Source organism: Protopterus annectens, chromosome 12.part0 (genome assembly GCF_019279795.1).
Source record: "Protopterus annectens isolate FY-2018-M chromosome 12.part0, PAN1.0, whole genome shotgun sequence".
NCBI lineage: Eukaryota > Metazoa > Chordata > Ceratodontiformes > Protopteridae > Protopterus > Protopterus annectens.
In genome coordinates, this window is record NC_056746.1 from 249,860,044 (window position 1) to 249,883,377 (window position 23,334).

Sequence of the window (23,334 nt, forward strand, 5' to 3'; positions counted from 1 at the left end):
CTTCAAAGCAATGTATGTTCGGATGCCTTACTGGATTTTCCTCAGGTATACTAATACTATATACTGGTACTAGTATATAGTACATTTTATGACAGTGGTTAATATACATATTTTTGTGACTTTTTATTGCATTTTTATTCTCAACAAATGTCAATTGAGTGATTTAGTTTTTAATTAACAATTTTGTTTTTAACCAATTATGTAATTAACTTTTTGGAGCCAAAAATTTGTGTATATAAAGGAAGTGACATGTTAGGGTAAATGGTTCTGAAGAAATCTGGTAAATGCAGATGAAAGCGCTCAACCATTCTTACTAGATGTACTTTGTGGTGCTGGCAGTTATCGAATAAAGTTGTGTGACAAAAAGCAACAGGCGAGTTTGCTTCTGATTCACGGCTCGAGTCCAGGGGATCTACGCTTGCTATTCTAAGAGGTTTCACCAAAAGAAAAATCCTCTGTTGGGGAAGCAGAGGGAATGGAGTCCTCTGCATCAGAATCCTCATAAGTAGATAAGGGCAAATCCAGATCATCACAAAAATCAGAATCCTGGTCAGATGATTCATAAACAACTTCAGTCCTAGGTCTCTTAGAAGGGGGAGGTTGGCTTCCCCTGATTAAAGTTATAAGATCTTCAGCCATTCTTATCATTTTTGTTTCAGGCATAGAGGCCTGAGCATGCGGCCTGGGTGTCGGTTTCTTAGGCATGGTTCGAGATTTAGGCCTAAATGAAGACGGAGGCATCGGTTTAATACGCAAGTCCGCAGGCCTGAATACACCCTCAGAAGCCAGTGCCTGCACAGCGGCTCCGGACCCATCCAAGGTACAGACATTCACAGGTTCCACAGTTGAAGCATCTCGAGGCATACCGGACTCCGAATGGGTCTCAGTAGCGGCCTGTGAATCAGAAGTAGCGGGTATCAGGGGCTGCGAAAATGCCTCACTGAGTACTGGCGACTGGCTTAGAAGAAGCACCATCGGCAGCTTTGGACCTAGGCTCTGTCTCTGTCTTTATCTTTGTGTTTTTTCGGAATCCCGGTAGTCAGATGGCTAACCGACATTTCTGGATAATTAAACAGAGAACCAAAATATTTAGAGGTAAAAATATACAGACGACGGATAGTGTGCTGATTAAATAAAGCACAAAACCGACAGCAAGGTACATCGTGGTCAGGGCCCAGGCAAGGAATATAGTACGAATGAAAATCTTTGAGAGGTATTTGCTTTCCACAAGTAATGCAATTATTAACTTTTACTGACATCAGTAAGGAGCAAGAAAAAGTTTCCCCAATGGGGTACTTAGCTTTAAAGACTTCGGTTCTGAAACTCGAAAATGAAGATTTCAGGAGTCGGCCGACCGTCACTTGCAAACTGCTTCTGCTTCGGGCACCGCATGGCAAGAAAGACTGATGTAATGGCGTCTGCTGCATGTTTTATACCCCTGATGACCTGACATCATGGAAGAAGGGACAGCATCTGATGCAGGACCCAAGACTTTGTTAATCAGGCCGACTGAGGGCTACTGCAAGCAGATAACCCAAATGTAATGACTGTAACAGTGAAACACGAAGAAAACATTAGAATTGTGGAAACTAATATCACAGCACCTTTAAAAATTACCTTGCTGTGACCACCATTTGTAAAATAATCAGCTAGAAACACTGAGCACTGGACTGCGCCTTGTCTGAGGGGATACACGCTGCATGGTTTTTGGAGTACATTAAGATCCAAGTAAACATAATTTTCCTGGAATATATGAGACTGGACTAAGAAATGTTGAGGAAAGCCCCATTTTCAGAATGCAGTCCATGATGAAATGCAGAGCCCTCCCCATCTCCTCCTAGGTCAGTGAATGAAAGAGGAACACATCCGAAAATTACTGGAGTCAGGCACCTATTCATTTATTTATTTATTTAAACAGGGGTTGCAGTAGCCAATCTAGGAGACAAACAGGTTTACTGATAATGGGAGCCCCCCCACTTCAAATCTAAGAAAACACGGGTGATCCCTGTGTATAGGTATGTAAAAATGGCCGCACTCGAGACAAGGGTAGCCATTAAGGCTTGAGGGAATAGGAGAGGTAAGAGGGCTTAAAATGTCAGCATTTTGAATTCTGATGCACTGAGGTGAGTATTTTGCCTTCCCAACTTTCGGATGGCATTCCTTTGGTCTTCCTTTCTAAGCACTCAAAAGAATCTTAAGTAGAAACCTTTGCTCTTGTTTTGTTTTCTTATGAACTAACCACCTGCAGTTGTAGAAGTTTTTGTACAGTCGGTGTGTGTGTGTGTGGGGGGGGGGGGTGCAAAGGTTCTTTGGTAGGGGTAAAATACATAAAAATATTTGTTTTTCATAGGAACTGCAGTTTGCAACACCAAAATATTATCTGCAGCATCAATTTGTTTTTGTGATGTTCTCCCAGTTTCTTATGCACTGGATTACCTTTCTTATTATTGGTGAAGGACAGAAATGAGTAAGGGACAAAGCTGGGGTGGGGTGTTTAATGTAGCCACATGGCTGCTCCTTAGGGGTTACAAAGCCCTGGGGGCTAGAGACTTCTGGTCTCCCTAACATCTCTTTTTACACCTGTGCTTCTTAACCTTGGCTTACTTACCTTTTATTTGCTTGCTGTAACAGGGCCCCGATTTATAATGGTAAAGCCAGCCATACCTAGGTACAGGAATGTGAAAAAGTTGCTTCACTGAATGCATAGCCTTCTTTCCTTTCCTCATATTTTTGAAGGCTTAATAAATAGGGTTCCTATACAGTAGCACCTTATCCAAGGGAACATTTGTCATTCCCCTGGTAGGGGCTTGTAAACTTGGTTTGGTACATCTTTTGATCATTCACACCATAGTTGCCACCTTAGAAGCTGCATCCACGTTACCCCAACCACACCTGATGGACTTGTTTGTTGACATGGCAGAATATCTTGCCTAAAGACATAGCCACAAAGAAACAGAGCTCAGCATACCTATCACTGTTGTAGTAGCCTTTGCTACATGAATAGACTACCCTAGATTAGTACAATTGGGGGTGGATGGAGAAGGGTCCAGAAGTCCCTAGAGAATACTCCTAGCAAAGCCTGATCTAGACGTAAAGAAAGAATCAAGCTTGCAATGCTTTGTAAAAGTAGGTACAGAGGACTGAGTTGCTGCTTCTAGAATACTGCTGGAGTCCACCCTTTCTAAAAAGCCACAGATGAAGCCAAGAACCTGGCACACTAGGCCTTCACCCTGCCTGGAATAGTTTTGATGTGGTGAGTAGAACAAATGATAACAGCCTGAGACAACCATTCAAAAATAGTCTACTTTGACACAGCTGGTCTCTTCCTCTAATCATGAAAAAAAAATGAACAACTGGTCCAGAGATCTGAAACGTTTGTTATGTCAAGAAAGTACCAGAGTGGTCTGTGGACATCCAAGGTATGCAATATCCTTTCTCCCTCATTTTTAGGTTCAGGAAAGAAAATGGGGAGATGAATATTTTGGATTCATATAAATGCAGATATCACTTTTGGCATAAAGGATTAGTTCTCAAAGAAACCCTGCCTCTGTGGAAAATGAGATAGGGTTAACTCACTATAAGAGTTTGCAACTCAGATACCCTTCTTGCAGAGGTAACAGCAATCCGTAAAACTGTTATCCTTACTACAAACAAGTCAGCCATGTTAGCTGGTTCAAATGGAGCAACTGTTAGTTTCTCTAACAAAAACAAGATCCTACGGAGATACCCTAGTTTTCCTGGAGGCCTCTTATGCAAAAACCCCTTTCAAAAACAAAGATGAGAATGCAATGAAAAAGGAAAACCCATGGGCAGATATTCTGAAATGGATGATAAATTAACCTTGACAGAGGCGTAAGAAAGGCAACAGAACCGTAACTTGCACAGATATTACAAAACCAGAGAACGACTAGCCCTGAATGGGTGCTGGTCATGCTGCTGATGACAAATGGATCCTTTGAAACAATTATGCCTGGTCATTTTGCTTAAATAGGATTTGCTAGTGCCAAGCTTTCTTGCCTGTATTAGTAACTGTTGCACACCCTCAGTAAACAAGTGCCTAAAGGGAATTAAGACCCTATCATCCAGGCAGTCAACTGAAGTGGACTACGGTCGAGGTGTATCAAACACCTCTGATCTTTGACTAGGGTTGAGGTGCATCAAACACCTGATCTTGTGTGAATAGATCCATTGTGTGAGAAAGCTTTTGGTAATTGCCCCTGAACACTTCTAAACGAAGGGAGAATCACTGCTGCCTGGGCCAGAAGGGAATCGCCAGAATTATCATAAGGGATTCCTTCAGAATCTTCAAAAGTACCTAGACACCAGTGGAAAAGCATATAAGAATATTCCTGTCCAAGGAAAAAAAAGAAGGCATTTGTCTTTCAGGGCTTTTTGCATGCAGTTCAGGAGCAGAATTTCATCAGCTGATTATTCAGGGTCAAACAGGTCTACTTGAGGGAGCCCCAACAAATGCGGAAATCTTGGTAAACCCTCTGATCTAATTTCCATCGTGAGGGTCTGCCCATAAGACTTTGTTATGATGCAATGCAGGATGCCTACAGAGTGATATGGTGCAATGAAACTACATCCTAAGTCAACATGGCTAGTCTGCAAAGGGGGATCTGGTTCCCTCTTGCTTGTTGATACAACACATGGCTGTTGCACTGCTTGTAACAATTTGAAGAGGTTTTGGAGACCACAGAAGATTCAGAGAACTGAGTACCCTGCTCAGGGCAAGCATCTTTTTTTATATTTATGTGCTTGCATCGGTCCTTGGGGTCCCACACACCCTGTATTTTTACCCCTCCTGAAACTGTTCCACTAGCAAAGTCTGGGTGTTAGTGGTGACGGACAACCTCAGAACAGGGATGGAGAAGGGGGGAGACAGATTTATGGATATTTGTCATCTCCACTGAGTGATTGCTCTTCTGACAAACCCCAGCACTAGGACTTAAAAGACAAAGGATGCTGGTGCTGGGACCAAACAGACTTCAGATACCACTTTATCTTTCTCATTTGGAATCTCGTTTAGGAGTATCATGAGAAACATAGATGTCACGAGAGACAAAAATATTGAGGTATTCCCTCGTAGTGACCAAAGTCTGTGAGGAAAACCTTAGACACGCATCTAGGTAGAGAGGTTAATTTCTCCAAGTCTTTTGGGATTCTAATACCATGCTGAGAATGAACCCTATTTCTAAGTCAATGTATTACTACAGTTTATGAAATTAGTATTTTCAATCTTTGATGTTAAACGAAAGTGCTCCTCGCAGCACCCACAATGTACCCAGAGAACTGACTCCTTCTGCAATTCGTACAGTTACATGTATTGGTAGCATATCTAAATAAAACTGTAAATTCTTTTTATAAGACCCATTGCTCCTACTATTGAAACTATCTGGGTATCCTTCTTCCACACTGCTCTCATTTCTGCCTGCAAATCCTAGTATTTTATGACTTTGGGTGTAGCAATTTCAATGATCACTGCTACTTTTGTCTTCTTTTCATGGACTACTATATCTCTTTTTCCTCACATCTGTTCTTTGAACTGTTGGTAATGGGTGATCCCATGTGATAAAAACTTCATCATTCTCTGCAATGCGTTGCGGCTCACGCTTACAATGCTTCTCAGCTACTTCAATATTGTACTGTTTGCACAATGCCCAAGGAAAGTCTTGCCACATTATTATGCCTTTCGGTATACAGGCCCTCTGCCATTAGTGTATCACACCTGGCAGCAACAGGTGCAACTGTTTGCAGTTCTGTTTTACATAACCTGTCTGTTTCTCCCACATGTTCAATGGACTTTGTAAACCAATGTTTATATTGTCTACTATCCTGGGCCACCAACATTAACCTTTCATTTTTCTTTTAAATTCACATCTCCTTAACCATTCCCTGGATCAGATCCTGATCTACATGAGGTTGTTCCAGGAGTTTTCTGTACTTGCAACTATATTTATGCCTTTTCTACATTTCTTGCCATCTCATATGATCCCTCTCCTTATGTCCTTTCCTTTGTTTTTTGGCACATTCAACTGCTGCCTGATTTTTGTCTACTTTTGGTTTGATTTCCATTCCCACTTGACTCCGATACACTTCTGCTTAACTAAGCAGGGAAGTGTTCTTGCATTTGTTCTCATCAGGTTTTAAAACTTTCACTATGCCTGGATCTGGTGAAATCCTACCACTGCAAATCTATACATGTAATAAATTTTGAGGAGGCCCATACCTCCCTTCAGAATGAGGAATATTGGAATGAGGAATATATAATTTTGGCATACACTGATTTTTATGTATTATTTGACAGGCATAAAGCATTTTTCTTGTTCTGTCCAAATGACCTAACACCTTTTGGGGGCAGTCACCCCAAAACTAAGTTAGAACAGGAAATGCAAATTGGTTTATAGCTTGGAATTTGTTCCTAGATGTCGGGGTTGTTTTCAGTATTAATTTTAGTTGCACTGTCAATCCGTCATCAACTCCCAAACATTTACACTCTCTCCTACTCAAGTTCCCTTATATTACATTCCTGTCCCAAACTGATATTTTCTTGGTGCTGCAGCTTTCCTGCTTTAAATGTTGCTTCTGCATATTTATCAAGACCCAATGACATTTTTATATTATCTGAGAAAGTTCTGACCATTTGCAGTTATGCTTTCAGCTCATCTGATGAAATGCATAGTTTTAAATCATCCACAAAAACGAAGATGAGAAGTCATTACACTTTGTTGTTTTCTGGGAGATGAACTGTAACCATGACGTAATCTGTTAAGGAGACAGCTTAATGGGTTAAGGGCCAGACAAAAGAGCAGCAGTAACAGTCACCCTGGAATATCCCCCTTTGAGTGCTTATCCCTGGGATAATATTCTGTCATTTATCATGGCTTAGCTGCTGGGGTGGCCGCGGTGGTGCAGCGGTTAGCATTGCCGCCTCACAGCAAGAGGTTCTCTGCTTCGATTCTCGGCTGGGGTGCCTTCTGTGCAGAGTCTGCATATCCTCCCTGTGGTCGCGTGGGTTTCCTCCAGGTACTCTGCTTTCCTCCCACATCCCAAAGACATGTTGTAGGTGGATTGGACACTCCAAATTGGCCCTAGGTGTGAGTGTGTATGTATGCGTGCCTTCTGTGGAAGGTTGGGTGCCAGGCTGGCACCTTGGCACCATAAAACTCCACTGCCAATCATGATCTGCTGTGGCAACCCCTAACCGGGAAAAGCTGAAAGAAGAAGAAGAAGAAGAAGAATCATGGCTTAGCTGTAAAGTGATTTGCCACTGTTTTATGGTCACTGTAATGTAACTGATCAAAGTAGGGTATATCTTGTACATCTGTAAATACTCCTTTATCCATGAATGTGGAATGTTATGAAATGTTTTTTTTTTAATCTATCCATGCCAGACTTAGATTTTTCCACTTTTTACAATTCTCCATTATAACTTTACTTAACAAATGATCCTTTATTCCACATTACTTTTGTTTGTTACTGTTTTATTCTATTGCCATGACTGAGTTTTCTTCTAAATGACTATAAACTCTGCATCAATTCCAGTATACAGTTTATACATCATCAGTATGGAAGATACTGGTCTATTGTTTTTACAATAACTTGAAGGTTCACTGTTAAGGAGGAGTATAATTTTTCCTGTTGTTAGCCAGCTTGGTATCTGTTCAGGATGCGCATATAAGTAGTTCTTACTCGGAGTTAAATCTTTGTGTAAAGATTATAATGTTTTTACCCAGAAGTTAGGTACTGCATCTGAGCCTGGAGTCTTCCAACAAGGAGTTTTCATAATTTTGTTTCAATTTTTCTGGCTGTTACTTCATCCCATTTCATATCCTGTACATTTGAACTCCTTACTGTTTCTTTTACTTCTTCTATTCATTCATCTTTGTTAGGTTCCACAGGGTCTTCATAGATATTCCTCCAAAATGTGTCTATTTCTTCTTTTTTGATGGTGTTTCTACTACTTTTGCTTTATTTCCCAATTTTCTAAAAAGAAAATTTGTGGGGGTCATCAATGAAATTGCTTATTTTGTACTTTTCCTTTTTATATATATATATATATATATATATATATATCAGGACAGGCAGAAAATATATATATATAGTCTAAGTTTTTCTGCCTGTCCTGATATCCTTAGTTTACCTAGATCAGTGCAAGCATCTCATGTGCTTGCCATCTGTCCTTGGGGTCCCACCAGGGATGCCAGATTTCTTACGGGACAGGTAGGGAACAATAAAAAAGGTCCTTCACGATAAGTGAAGACCAAAATAGTCTGACGTGGAACATGGTAGGGTGACCTGGGTTACTAATAAATTTAAAAATCAAGTTGACCAGTACTTTTAGTAGCAGGCATACACACACAGGCTGAAGCAGAGCTCTTGTGTGGTCTGTTATAAGGTCCTGAGGCCAAACTTTGTGCCCTCAACCCAGGCTCATCCTCTCATTTGGAATTTTCAGTTATTTTCCAGTTAAAAAGGTAACTCTGTCTTTGGCTATATTGACAAAGGTCTTTTGCCTGTATTGTCCTTCTGATATGTATTTAGTGGAGTAGGAATGATGGCAGTAGAAGAATTTTCAATATTAAAAAAATATTGCATGCTTTCGTTATGATTTTTTCTCAATCATAAAATATAGGAAATAAAACATTCAGTTAATTCCCCAGTATTTATTGTCAGTCAGCCATGCTGCTGACAAATGCTTCTGTTCTAGGCAGTGTGTGTAGATCATACTTAAGGTGGCAACATTGCTGTGTAGCTGTGGATATTTAATGTCCTCCATCATGAGTGCTTTTGAGCTTGTATAGATTGAATGCAGTCTCACTTGTGTGCATTTATGGACGCTGTGTTCACTTTCCTAACTTAGTCTTGTAATGACAGTATAAATTTGTCAAGAACACCAGGCAGTAGCCACACAAGTAGCTGTGTGTTTGGCGATTCTGATTGGTCCGTATGCCGATATAAGAGCCAATCAAAAAAATCGCACAGTGGACCCTCTTCTGCTCAATGCAGATCATCAGGCAGTTCCACATTAAACAGAAGTAGCTCAGTTTTGTGATTTGATTGGCTCATATACCGGCATATGGGACAATAAAAAAAAAAAAATAAAGTGGAGGCTGTTTCGCTGGGATTTTAACAGGCAGTGCGGGACTCGGGATTGAGCTGCTGATCCCTGGACAGTCCCTGCTCAAATAGGGATGTCTTGCAACCCTGGGTCCCACAAACCTTGCACTTTTATCCCTTCTGAAACTGCTCCCCAGGCAAAGTCCACTGTGTCTGTGGTGACTGCCTACTTTGGAAAAGGGAAGACCCAAATTTAAGAATATTTGCTGTCTCCAGCAAGTGATTTTTCTTCTGAGAAGTCCCAGAATTCAGATTTAAAAAGAAAAGGAAGTTTGTGCTGGGAAAAGAGACTTCAGATACCACTGCAACTTTCTCAAGGAGAGTCTTACCAGGGATATCACAAGAAACACAGATGCCATGAGAACAAAAATCCTGTGGTATTCCCTTGCAGTGACCAAAGTCGGAGTAGAAAACTTTATAAATAGCTATAGATATAGATCTATTTTTTCCTGTGGAAGAAAAGCTCTTTAAACTGAGGTGTCTCATCCTGTGTGAAGGAGTAAAAAAAAAGGATTTTTGAATATTTTCTTAGAACCCCAGCTTGTGTAACAGATCTTTAATGCAAATGAGAGATTCCTGACACTTTGAAACGGATTCTACAAAGATAAACAAAGTCTTCTAAACATGGAAAAATGTGGCTACCCTGTAGCCTGTAATGAGCTCTAACACTCCTGGTGTAGTGGACAGTCCAAAGGGTAAGGCAGAAAACTCATAAGGTGATCCAGAAACATCTTAAGTATGGATGATTAGGGATTTGATAAGCATTTAAGTCTAGTGTTACCAAAAATTTTGAAAGAGGAAGAAGCAGTGACAGACAGTGAAGTGGTATCATTTTGAACTAGTTATATCACTCCCTTGGACAACACATGATGGACAATTGGAAATGAAATAGTCTTGCTTGGAGGATGAGGAATTATTCCTGGAAAGAGGAATATCCTCCCACTGTCATCTAATCTCCTTGAATGATCTTCAGAGCCAAATTTATCTGACACTATCTGTTGCCAAAGAGAAAAGTGGAGATTCACACTTTCTGGAAAGGAAATGAGAAGGGGAGACAATGTCCCCTTAATAAACATGCTGACTTGTTTGACTGTACTTGGTTTTTGAGGTTTCCTGAAATCCTTGTGCTAGCCTCTTGCCATTTCTTCTTAAATATCTGTTTACCTGCATTTTGTTTATTTTGCCTTTATAGATTTTTTTGCCAAAATTGGATGAGGGGCTAGAAAATCCCATAGGAATTTTGGAAAAGGAGGGCTAAACATTCTTAAAGATTCACTGCATTACTTAACCCTTTTACCACATTTCTTGATAACCTCTGCAGCAGAGGAGCCAAAAAATTAAATCTCTATCCAAAGGAGAATTTAAAATCTAAATTTATCATCTGAGAAATTCTAAGAATGCAGCCAAGCAAATCTCCTCAAAAACTGTACCAGTGGCGTAGCCCTGGCAGAAGTATCAATGGAGTAATACGCACACTGTATAAAATGAGTACTGACTTGTACGATTGAAGATACTAAATTTTTTAAAGCAGATTTTCCTCACAAGAAGAAACTGCAGAGAAAATATTCCTCATACTTTCACAATTAGTCAGAATAAACTTTAATAAATGAGCAGAAGCATACACTTTTTTGCCATAATTCTCAATAATCTTCCCATCCTTATCAGAAAGAGTAGGGATTGGAATTAATCAAATGTTTAGCAGCAGTAGGATTACATGGAACTTATGTACTTACCATAACATTAGATCTGTGTTGTCTTGTTTCATCTAGTTCAATAACTGGGGTTATCGATCAAACCTCCACGCTTTACAGGAGCTTGAATTGAGGGCTCTGACTCCTCCCCTTCCCATAATTCTCTATAGTCTCCCAGATTATCTCATATCGAGTTTGCCTGCTTATACTTACAAATCTCTACTAAAGAAGATAAAAACAGATTGGTTCTCGACCTTATCAGGCCAACAGCACAAACGTACAGCAAAGAAAAATGCTGTCCAAGAGACAAAGCTCCTGGGCAGGTCCAGCCATTCTGCAGGCATCAGAGAATGACAATTTAGTATGAGAGACAGAGGAAGGGATGCTGAACTAGACAATATTGGTAGACTGATAGTTTCATTATGGCTTGCTTCAGAGGTCACTTTTGGAAAAAAGTGAGGGTTTGTTCACAAAGACACTATCTTTACGAAAAACCAAATATGGAGGTTTACATGACAAGGCATGCAACTTCAAAATCCTCTTTGCAGGTGTGATAGCCCCCAAACACAGTCTTCAAAGAACGAAATTATGGACCCACATTAGAAGCACATTTAAACACAGTTTTTGTCAATGCCTGAAGCATGACAGTAATATCCCATGGTGGAACCAGATCCCTGACTGAGAGGCTTAAAAGGAAGGCTTCTTTCAAAAAGGTCTTGAAAATCTTTAGAGAAGCAATAGAAGTCTGATTCTGCCCAGTGTGAAAATTGGAAATGGTTGCTAACTGTACACCTTATTAGTTGAAAAGCTGGATCCTTTGTGAAAATATTCTGGCAAAAAATCTAAAATTGATGGAAGAGTAGCTAAGCAAAGATATAAACTTCTTGAGGAGGATCATTATGATAAATATTTTCCATTTACTAAGATAAACGTTTCTGGCATTTGCTTTTTGTGAGAAGGCAAAGGCTAAATAACTGCAGCAGACAGCCTGGCATTCTTGGCCACTATTAAAAATGGAGGAAACCATGCAATTAATTTCAATGTTTTCAGATCCCAGTGAGGCTAACCGAATGGATGATACGGGAGATCTGGACAAGGGTCCAACATGCAAGGCAGACATATTAGTTAACACCAGAAAAAAGTGAGTCAAACGTGCAGAGTCCAAAAGGAAGCAATGAAGACAACTTTGGCTTTGCACCTTCGGACTTCCTGAAGAAACTTCGTTATCAAGGGGAAAGGGCAGAAAAACAAAGAAGGCCAGGGAGGGGCCAGTTGCGGACCAGAGACTCCCTTAGTGTCTGTCCCTGTAGAGAGATCAGGGCAAACTAACTGCTGTACTTGCTGTTTAGGTACAATGCAAAAGAAGTTAGCAAGGGTAGTCACAGTGACTGAAAATCTGCATCACCCCAGTTTGATTGAAGGACCACTTGTGGGCAGGAGACTAGATCTGCTCAGTTTGTCTGCCAGAACACTGAAAGTTCCCGAGATGTGCAATGCAACTACAAAGTGACAAAGGCATCACCCATTGCCACACTCTCATGGCTTCCTGGCACAAGAGGTATAAATTGGTTCCTATCTGCTAGATGACATACCAGACTATTGTATTGTTTATCTGGATTGGAAGTGCCATCCTTTGGGGAATGAGTCCTTTAAGACCTGGAATGCTAGGTGGTCTGCCCTCATCTCTAAGACACAGATTTGAAGACTGGCCTCTGTCATCGACCATGAAACTTGAACAGTCTTCCCTTCAAAATACCCTTAAAACCCCAGAAGGGAAGTATCCATGGTCACAGTGGCTACTTGCAGTGGTGGGGAGAATGGTAAGCCCCATAACACTATGGGGAGGTCAACCACCAACTGATGTGTTTTCTGCATATTGGCGTGGCATGTACTGCAGCATGAATGGGATGAGACATTAGTAACCTCTGAACAAAGTGTCCATTGCAGGATCCTCATATAGCACCTTGCCTAAGGGACTAGCATGATCACGGTAGCCATCAGGACCAGCAGTGGCAGAATAAGTTTTGCTGGGGGAATAGTGATGATGAAGGACCTCTGAAGTAACTCGATGCAGGGATAATGTTCTGGATTGTGGTAGCCTGGCTATTTGAATATTTGTGTCCAAGTGGCATCCAATAAATTCTATTGGCTGTGTTGATGTCAGCTAGCTCTTATCAAGATTGATAGTAATTCCCAACTGTGGAGTTACATGATGCAAGAAGCCCCTGCACTGAACTGGTAGATCCTTGGTTGGTGCGGTAAGTAGCCAATCTTCCAAATTTGGGAATGGCTGGAACACTTGCAGCCTGAAATACATTGCCACTACTATCAAGAATCTGTTTAACACCATGGGGGACTGTGGCGAAATTGAAAGGCAGAGCTCTGAATTGAAAGTAACTGGTTCTCATCCAGAAATGGAGTAATCTCTTGGACTGCTTTGCTTTCTTGATATGATAATAAGGATCCTGGAGGTCTATCGAGCACATCCAGTCGTCCTCCTTCATAAGAGGTATAATGAACTGTACAGTAACTATCTGGAATTTTTGCCCACTTCATGAACTGATTGAGGAGGCTTAGGTCCAAGATGGGCCTTATGTCTCCTGTTTTCTTTGGAACCAAAAAAAACCTATGACTCCGGACCCTGGTTTGTCTATGGGGGACCTGCTGGATGGCTTTCATTTCTAGCAGCTTTCTTACTTGTGCTGCTGTTAATACCATCTGCCTGGCTGGAACACTGGGAATTTTCTTCTTTTTCTGAGAAAGAGAAACAAAAAAAAAAAAAAAAAAAACAGTTTCTGTTGATTATCCCCTGTTCACATAAATCTTGAATGATGGCCTGTCAGGCTTGAGGATGCAGGGATAGGTAGCCCTTCACTACTTCCAGAGTGTGACAGGCAACCGTTCAGGAGCGATGGTATGGTTTCTCTGTGAAAGAACCACAAAATTCCTGATTTTGTGGTTTGCCTCTGTCTCAATGTCCATTAAAATTGCCCCTCCCTCTGCCCTGGGGAGGTTTGTCTGCAGGAGTGACCTGGCCAAAGCCCTAGGATTTTTGAAACCAAAGATTTTCCCCCTCTCTGGTTTCAGGAGAAGGTCCTCTAAGTAATGGAAAAGCATATTCCGAATACAGACAGGGTTTTGCCTTCCTACTCACTCCTGATCAGTGTTTCCCTTACCTCAGGCTCAAGAACAGTTAAACCACCAAAAGGACACTGAAAGGAATTAGACAGGGACTCCAAAAAGGAAAAACCAATAGAAGGGGCAATGCCCATAGCCCCTGAAGGGATCAGCAGTGGGATGACCCCCAGATGAATTTGAGTTTGAAAGAACATCCTGTCGACACCAGCTTTTTAAAAATGAAGCTACTGAAGGTGGCCAGGAAAGGTATAAAGTCCCCCTACACACACACTCACACACACACACACACACACACACACACACACACACACACACACACACACACACACACACACACACACACACACACACACACTCACTTAAGGGGGGATAGAAAAAAAAAGCTAAAGGCTAAAGCACAAAAATACCCAGTGAGACTAAAGGAATAATCAAAAACACATCGTTCGAGGAGTCTCAGCCTTGAATGCATCTCTTACTGTATTAAGCAGCAAACAAGATCAAGGTAATCTGGGGACATGAGGGAACTGCAGGAAAGGGAGCAGTGAGCGCCCTGGCTCCAAGCACTTGTAAAGCACCAAGGTCAGATCCAATAGCCCCAGCTGTTGAATCACACGAAAAAGACAACACTGGATCTAAAGTTATAGCTGCTGGGTCAGGTATGGGGAGAGTGTCTAAAAACTTAAAAGACTGAAGAACTTTACACATTCCATCTGCTTGAACGAACAGCTGGCTGGCTATCAGAAAAACTGCAGGCAGTGATATACACATCCTCTGAAGCAGACAGAACTGAAGAAATGGGGAAGGCTGTGGAAAATTCCTTCGGTAACAGCGCATAGTATTTTCTGAGGGACTGAGAAACTTCAGTACTCTCCCACTGAAAACATTGGCACCTTCAGGAAATGGTCTCAGCAAAACACAACCCCCCAAAAGGGAGAATTAGAAACGGAGCCTTCCTTCAAGTTTACCTCAGAAATCTGTGGAGAAAACCCTGCATCTCTTCATTCATCTTCCAGACCTGACTCTGGATCTTGAATCTCTTCAGAAATAGAGGTATCCCTCTTTTTTTTTTTTTTTTTTTTTACCAGAAACCACACTACAAGGAGGATCAATGGCTTGAATTAAACCCTGAGCCAAACCTAGTAAATTACTCCTTTCTTAGGAAATTACTGGAGTAGTAGACACCCATTTAGTTTTCGGTTTCTTTTTGACAGGAAAAATGAGGCCAACAGTGTTACTAATGGCAGCAGCTTACCCAGGGATGGGCACAATACTTAACAGAAAGTCTTTTCTATTCCCTCTTCCATGAGAGACAAGAGTGGTTCTTCTTTGCCCATTGAGGTGGACCCCAACAGCCACAGAGGACATGGCTAACACCTGGTCAATAGTGGCAGTAGGTGTTACACAAATGGGGTCCAAGGTAAAAAATGAGTGGTCAAAGAACAAACAATGGTCACTGTAGTCACCCACCTGCATTATAGGCCGTTGTGGTGGCAAAGGCCGTTTGCTTAACTTTTTCTTTTCGTGGCTGGAAAAAGGACCAACCATAGGACTGGTAGTATGTTCCATGGTCAAGCCAAAAATGAGGCTTCTTTTCCAGGAAAAAGCAGCAGCAAAAGCCAGTAAAAAAATAAGTCACTTTTTTCACATAAACACTTAGTGAAAAGCACCTTAAAACACTTTGACATCCCCTAAAAGTAAAATAAACAATTTCTCCACAAAAAATGATTTTCAATTACTTTATACAACTTTTAAACTGACAGGAAAAGTGAGCTCTTGTTTAAAAATACAATACAGTCTTGTGACACAACCCTAGCTTAAAAATAACTACCCTGAACAGGAGAACATTAACAAACAAGTAATTCCCTGAAGGGAACTTATCTACCTAGCAAACTGCACAAGCCAACCATCGATCCTCAAAAGCCTCAGAGGAGCATACTCTTCAGCTGCAGGAAAGCTTTGAAGGGCTTTGTGCCCAAACTAGTCTTTTTTAGTCAGCTCAGCTTGAGATGACTGATGGTTTGGGCACATGGAAGGTGCCCTGAAGCTTTGGAAGCTGGACAGCTGTTTTATTTTATTAAGATATATCCCGCATAGCTATGACTTATTAAGGTACCAAATAACTTTCACACGACACAGTTCAGCACAGAATAATAATCTTTACTTGTAAAGAAAGGAATGCACTCTGGAGGCTAGGAAAATAAAGGCCTTGTCTCCTCAAACAGCAGAATCGTACAGTTTCTTTACATCTTTTCTGATAGAAAATATTCTATCAAACTTAGAACAACTGCTGATCAATTCAAATCAATACTACAATATTTATTCTACCAACTAAAATCTGACTGTTTATGACTTTCCATATTACGCATGAGTTCTGAATTACATAAAAGAACTATCTACGCTTTTGTCATGCTTGGCATTTTTCATATCTGCCAGGGAGCAAATCATCAGCTACATACTGAATAATACTCTGACATCAATCCTGTAATGAAAGCATGAAATACAAACAGTTTTCCTTCTCTGTACACCTCACCTTTCACATCACATTCCCCCTCTCTGATGCTGTACACCTCAACCTTCACATCACATTCCCCCTCTCTGATGCTGTACACCTCAACGTTCACATCACATTCCCCCTCCCTGATGCTGTACACCTCGACCTTCACATCACATTCCCCCTCTCTGATGTTGTACACCTCAACCTTCACATCACATTCCCCCTCTCTGATGCTGTAAAGCATCACTTAAATCATATATTTCTTTTATGACTTGACAATGACTATCGATTCTCAGATGAGCAAACACTTTAATTTGCTATCAGACATTCTTGACATGCGATTTTTTCTTCTGTCTCTCGACAATTTTTATACAGTTGGTTAAAAAAAATAGTCTTATTGGCAATAAAACATGTATATATCTTGATGGAATAAAATCACAATCTGATTACTGTAAATAATTTTCAGTTGCACATTTTATATTTTCACATTTGTATTCACATTTCCTGTTATATATACCATCATGCAAACTCCCAAAATCTTGCAATACTTTTTCTTCTTCTATTGTACTATGAGTTTTGCCTAATGTGGTTAGTGGCACTAATTTAACATGGTGCATGTGTAGATCAACACTCTTTCTGGAGTTGAATAGTTTTAAAACACAAGCTTTATCAGAAATAAAATAAGGACCAATAATAAAATAACATCTGTGATAAATAAATAACTTCAAAATACCTCCTCTCCATCCAGAGGAAAGATTAATTAGCCATGCTTTCTGGGAATTATCAGCTTATTTGGTGTGTGAAAGCTCAGTCACTTTTTGAATTATTCCTAGAGGACTACAAATGGCACTAGTACCATCAGGAATAAATAAGCAGCACTCAGTTTTGATTACTGTGTAATACTCCCTTTATAAGTGAGGGTGAAATCAAGTACCATTCAATTCTGAAAAATAACATTGTGTATGGCAGTCATCTCTTGAGTAAACAGACAGTTTAGACATCTTTTCAGCTCCCATATGGGCTACACCACCTGATATGCAAATTTGTTTGCTATACAGACACTGGGCATTCACTTCACCAATGTCCAGACTGACAGCAATTAAAACATTTATTTAAATGTGGTAAACCTGGAGGTGTCTGTGATAACAGAGAGGGATAATTTTTCTGCTACTGTCGCAGTGGTAGTGTTCGGAAAAATAGCAATCTACCTCTTCCCAATATTTTTCTTCCCCTTCCCTGTCCCCATGAGTCAGTATCAACTGTTGCAGATGAATATCAACTAACTTTCTTTTGCTCCTTTTCTTCCCTTAGCATATTATCTGCAACATATTGTGCTTTATTCCCAATTTAATGAATCTCAAACTGGCCAGTTTACACAATCCTTTTAATTTGCTCTTGTATGCGAGGTAACATCCCTTCTAAAAAGCTGCTGCACCTTCTGTAGGCTCAAGAAGGCTTTGAACGCATCTACATGCATTGCAAATACATATCAACAGATAGATTTTCATTTTGCGCAAGAGCTTTAATTCTTGCCCAGTTAGAGGTTGGGGGGCATGCTGTGGTAATGGCATTTTGTTCCTAGTGGTCAAAAATCAGTCATCCATGTGTTTTGGGATATTATCTCCTATATCCAATTTTTCCCATATTTTTCTGAAAATATCAGGGGGGGTTAGAGGCTTTTAATACTGCTCTCAAGTCCTCAATAGTTGGACTTTGTAGTCATACATGTCCTTCTAACATCGTTGCATATTTAGCAGAAGGTGTCCAAATAGAAGGTACAGTATCTACAATAGCTTCAAATTCCACTGCAGCCCAGGGGCACACTGCTCTTATGGCTGGCTCGGCCTCACCGTCTCTAGGTGCTGCTGGCTTTGGTACTTCTTGTAACAGATGCATTTGTGTAGGAGGTACATCAAAAATCAGTAGAATAAGCATCTGTTTCGTCTTCTGTATTTTGTTTGGTAGGTGGTGATATTTCTCCCATTTATGGCAATCGGAAACTGGGTAATAATTTGCTTAATGTTTTTTCAACGTGCTAGTTTTTGACTGAGATAAGAGTTATTTTCCCACATACTTAGCACTAGGGCTGTATTTATGTTTGTGATACATTTCCCTTTACTGGCTATTCGCATAAACATCTAATAGATGTTGTTATGGTAGGTAATGAATGTTGCCTTTGATGTAATCTAGAAACCGACTGAGAGGAACAATTAGAAGTGCTGATTTAACCTGAGCTGTAACTGGAAAAGTGGTAGTTGTTTCTGCCACATTTGCCTCCACCCGCCCTCCCAGAGAGGAAGCACTATCAGCTTCCTGAGGTACAGGCAGGTCATAAGGTGGAAGGGGTACAGAAGGCAATGGAGGCCAGTCGTCAGCTGAGGATTCTGGCAGTGTTAACTAAAAACTTTTCCGTCTTATTGGATATGTAACCCAGGCACCAGATTTTTTATCCATGCATTTTTTTGTAACAAGTTTACTGCTCTATTAGCCACCTGCAGCTGTGACTTTAACCTAGCAGAGTTACATTTTAGACTTCTAAGTATAGATTTTGTTTCTTTATTTTCAGTTTCTTCTTGCTAGTCATTAAAAGCTGACCAACAGGCTAGCATCTTATTACCTTTTTACTTCAGTTTATTTTTTAGATTTTCTATCATTTTCTTATCAAAAGTATCCTTTTCTGAAAACTGTAAAGAATGATTATTTTTAGAGAGCTCAGACCATTTTACAAAATAACTACAGCTGTTTTGTTCGTATTTATTTAACACAGCTGTTTAGAGAGCCATACTCGGGCTCTTTAAACCACTTGCACCCATTATAAACCCCTTTCACACCAAACAGATAAATATGAGACTACAATTATAAATTTACTCACATTCTTAATGAAGGAAACCACTGTTCTTTTTCTTTATATTTAATTAGACCCCGCTCACACCTGAAAACGATACTCTGCCCCTGTCACAAGGATACTCTTTCCTTGTATTTACTGATTAGACCTCGATAGCACTGAATAAAACAGCTACTAACAGCATAAAGTTTAATTGCAAATTAATACAATTTCCAAACACACACAATTTCCTCACTCACACAGAAATAAGTCTAATGGGTAAATTATTAGTAAAGCTTGCTTGCAGAGACATTACACTCTGCTGGTAGCAAATAAATTATGTATTAGTACACCAGAAACTAACAGGCAATTGCCAATGCAGCAATACACGAGAGGTTCAGAAATGTGAGTCATAGCACCAAAGTGTTAAGGTGCCAAATAACCTTCACACAACACAGTTCAGCAGAGAACAACCTCCTTTACTGCAAGGAAAGGCACATAGGTAGGAGACCAGAAAATCAAGGTCCTGTCTTCCTCAAACAGTTGAATCATACATTTTTATACCTTTTTTGGCTGAAATCAACATTACTGTGTCAATCACAGAACAACCCCCGACCAATTAAAAATTAACGTTACAGCATTAACTCTGTCACCTAAGATCTCCTGACTGTGTTTATGACTTTCCATATTAGGCATGAGTTCTGAATTCCATAAAATAATTTTCTGCAAAGAAAAGAACTTTCCACACTTTTGTCATGCTAACATTTTTCATACTTGGCAGAAGTAAACTGTCAAATATGTACTGAAAAACACTCAGGAATCCACCTTGTAATGAATGCATGAAATATACAGCAACATTTTTCCTTCTCTGTACACCTCACCCTTCACAGGCTACTGCAGTAGTGACCAATATGATGGGCATCTATTGTCAATGAATGGATGTGGTGGTGTACATTTCTTTATTTCAAGTTCTGCATCTACCTGATGAACTCAAACAAATAAATAGACTGTCTTGCTATGCTACATCAGTTACCAATGGCTGTACAACTCATTCCTCATTCGAAAAATATCTACATACATTCTCCCTTAGTAAGCACACAGAAGATTAGACACACAAGATGTGGGACTTCCTAAACACTGGAAGAAAAGTGGACAACTCTCCGTGTGCTTAGAAGTACTCTGTAAGGGGTGCTACAGAATGCATGCTGCACAACAAATGAATCAGATCATTAAACAAATTAAAAGATGGGTAAAGATGACACTAAGTTCATTAAAATGTATTAAGTTAAACAAATGATGCAAAGAAACAAAATACTGAGCTTACTTTTATGTAGATGTTTTAAGCCAATTGCTCTAGAAATATCAAACAATGAAAATCATAGCAATTCCTAAAAAAGTCTTTTAGGGCAAATATTTATATACCTTAGTATAGAGAAGCTTCACAGAGCGAATAGCAAATGCTATCACATACTCAGACTATGGTGACATAGCCAGTCTTCTAGTGAATAAATTTAGCTCAATCTTCACTCCCCATTATATTCCCAGATCACATGCCCACATCACCCCCAAATCTCCAAAGAACAAGTCCTCAAAGCACTTTCCAAGACCAAGAATACTGCTTCTATGGGGCTGAATAATATAGCAGGCTGCCAAATGGCCAGCCTGAAAGGACCCGTCAAACCCTCCACACGGGTTGTTCAATATCAATCTCCAACGGGCTTGGTGCCGGACAAATGGAGAACAGCACCAATCACACAACTTCACAAAGATGGGGCACTGATGGACCTGGGTAATTACAAACCAACCTCACTTGTAAGACTATGGAGAAGATCACTATGGAATTAATAAACAAGAAAATAGATAACCTACAAATTCTTGAATCAAGTCTGCTCAGTTTTGTCAAGTGTAGATCCTGCTTGCTTAACCTGGCCAACTTCTACAGAAGGTTACAGCAACAATGGATAAGAAAAAATAATCAGTACTCACTGCATATCTAGACCTCGCAAAAGCATTCAACACTATCCCACACTTACGTACTGTTAATAAACAGTCCCATCTAAATGTTAATACCTATGTGCATTGATGGATAGTAAAGCTGGCTCACACACTGAACCCAGGAAATACGTGTGAAAGGCCTGTCCACTTGTAATGTACCCCAGGGTTCAGTCCTTGGGCCACTTCTCTTTGGCATTTACTTCTTGAGAGATCAAAGCCAATGTAAAGTGTTTGTAACTGACCAAGTGTGTTGAGGACTGTAAACCTGGTGCCATCATAAACTCTCCAGAAGATACAAAGATCCTCCAAGACAGCCTCAGCACAAAAAGCTGGTGTCATAACCATGGACTACATTTAACTGCCAAGAAATGTAGAATAGTCTCCACTGGTAAGCATGACATCGCTTGAAGCTATCACATCGACAACACACTCCTGAAAACCGATTCTGTACTTGGACACCTGGGAATCTATGTTGACAACAAACTGTCCTTCAATCACCATGTATCAACTATTGCAAGGTTCTTTTCATTGCAAAGCTTATTAGTAAGGTTACAGCATCTAGGCTCAGGGATGTGATCATTCCACTGTACTCGGCACTTATTAGGTCAATCATTCAGTATAATGCCCACTTTGTTATGTACCTGTCTAAACACTTAACACAACTTGAATTACCACAACACTTCTCACCAAGAAAATCAAGGGCCTAAATCATAAAAACTATACTGACCTTACCAAAGCCTTGTCTCGGTTTTTGGTGTCATATGAGCTATGGGAGGGAGAGTAATTTCTGCCTAGCTTAAACAACGTCAACAGACCCTATCCTGATTTACTGCATATACAAAAGACCAGTGGTGAAATAGACACACACTCAAGAGATTTTAATCACTTCAGCAATATAAATAGAAAATTGGAGGGACATGCATGCATCTCAGAAAATTTCACTTCATTGAAATGGTGTTCTCCCACAAAAAGCAAAGCACCTCTCTTTCTTTATCCAAACATAATCTGGATGATCAAATGGGACACTGCAACTTCAACCCTAGTACATGACACTGGTCCCTTATGGAGAGGGGGGACATGTAAATGTTCTATGCAGCTCATTTGCACTTAAATTACAAGTACTAAAACTTCATGGGAAAGCAGGGCTAGGCTTCTAATGATCATAATGGATCAAGAGCCTAGTACGTAATTATGTACCTGTATGTATTTTCACAAAATGTTTTCCCCTCCAAAATTCAAACAGTGATTCTACCATGTAATCTGTTTTCAGTTGCATGAAGGCAGAGATTAATGGGATAATCATTTCACTCTAGCTCATACCTTTGAAATTTCTTCATGAAGTTCCTCCTCTGTCTGCTCAGATTCTGAAATGCAAAAAAAAGAAGTTATGTACTCACCATAATGTTCCATCTGAGTAGTTATACTTTATTTTCTAGAACCTGTGGGTATTCAGATCCATATTGGATGCAAGCCGGCAACATTTTTCAAGCATCTGCTCCAAGCTCCTCCCCTTACCCATAATCCCAAACATCTCCTACCTTCCCTCAGATCGAGTTTGCCACTATTCAAACTATTAGCAACTCAATAACAGCACTAACCTAGAAAAGGTTCGGGGGAAGGAGAGCGGGACGGTTGCAGAAAATTAAGTATAACTTACTCATATGGAACGTTATGGTACATAACTTCTTTATCTAAAGTAGTTAACTTCATTTATCTGCAACCTGTGGGACAGAGTCCCCAGCTACCAAAACTCCTGGAAGGCCCTCATGGAAGGATATTCCTGAGCACCGCAGAGCCAAAGGATGCTCTCCCTCTAGAGATCAAATCCAACTTATAATGAGAAATAAATGTATGCGACCTTTCCCAGGTCGCTGCTGCACAGATATCATCCAGTGAAACCCTAGACCAAAAGGCAGCAGAAGTTGCCATAGATCTGGTAAAAAGAGCTTTAATAGGACCAGGTGGGGACAGACCTTTATCCTTATAGACTTGCAGTACACATTGTGTAATCCATCTAGCTAAGGAGACCTTGGAATGGCCTTGCCCAAAAAGGGTCTGGAAAAGGACAC

The 23,334-nt window shown here is 40.3% G+C and overlaps 1 protein-coding gene across 1 annotated transcript in view; it reads right to left on the reverse strand.

Annotated features, from left to right (window-relative positions):
- LOC122816485 (mitochondrial Rho GTPase 2-like) overlaps positions 1–23,334 on the reverse strand; it is a gene marked incomplete in the record, with an annotated part of 1,688,264 nt that overhangs the window by 1,376,676 nt on the left and 288,254 nt on the right. The window contains 1 exon segment of the mRNA XM_044089310.1: positions 22,586–22,629. Coding sequence (XP_043945245.1) covers positions 22,586–22,629 — 44 coding nt within the window.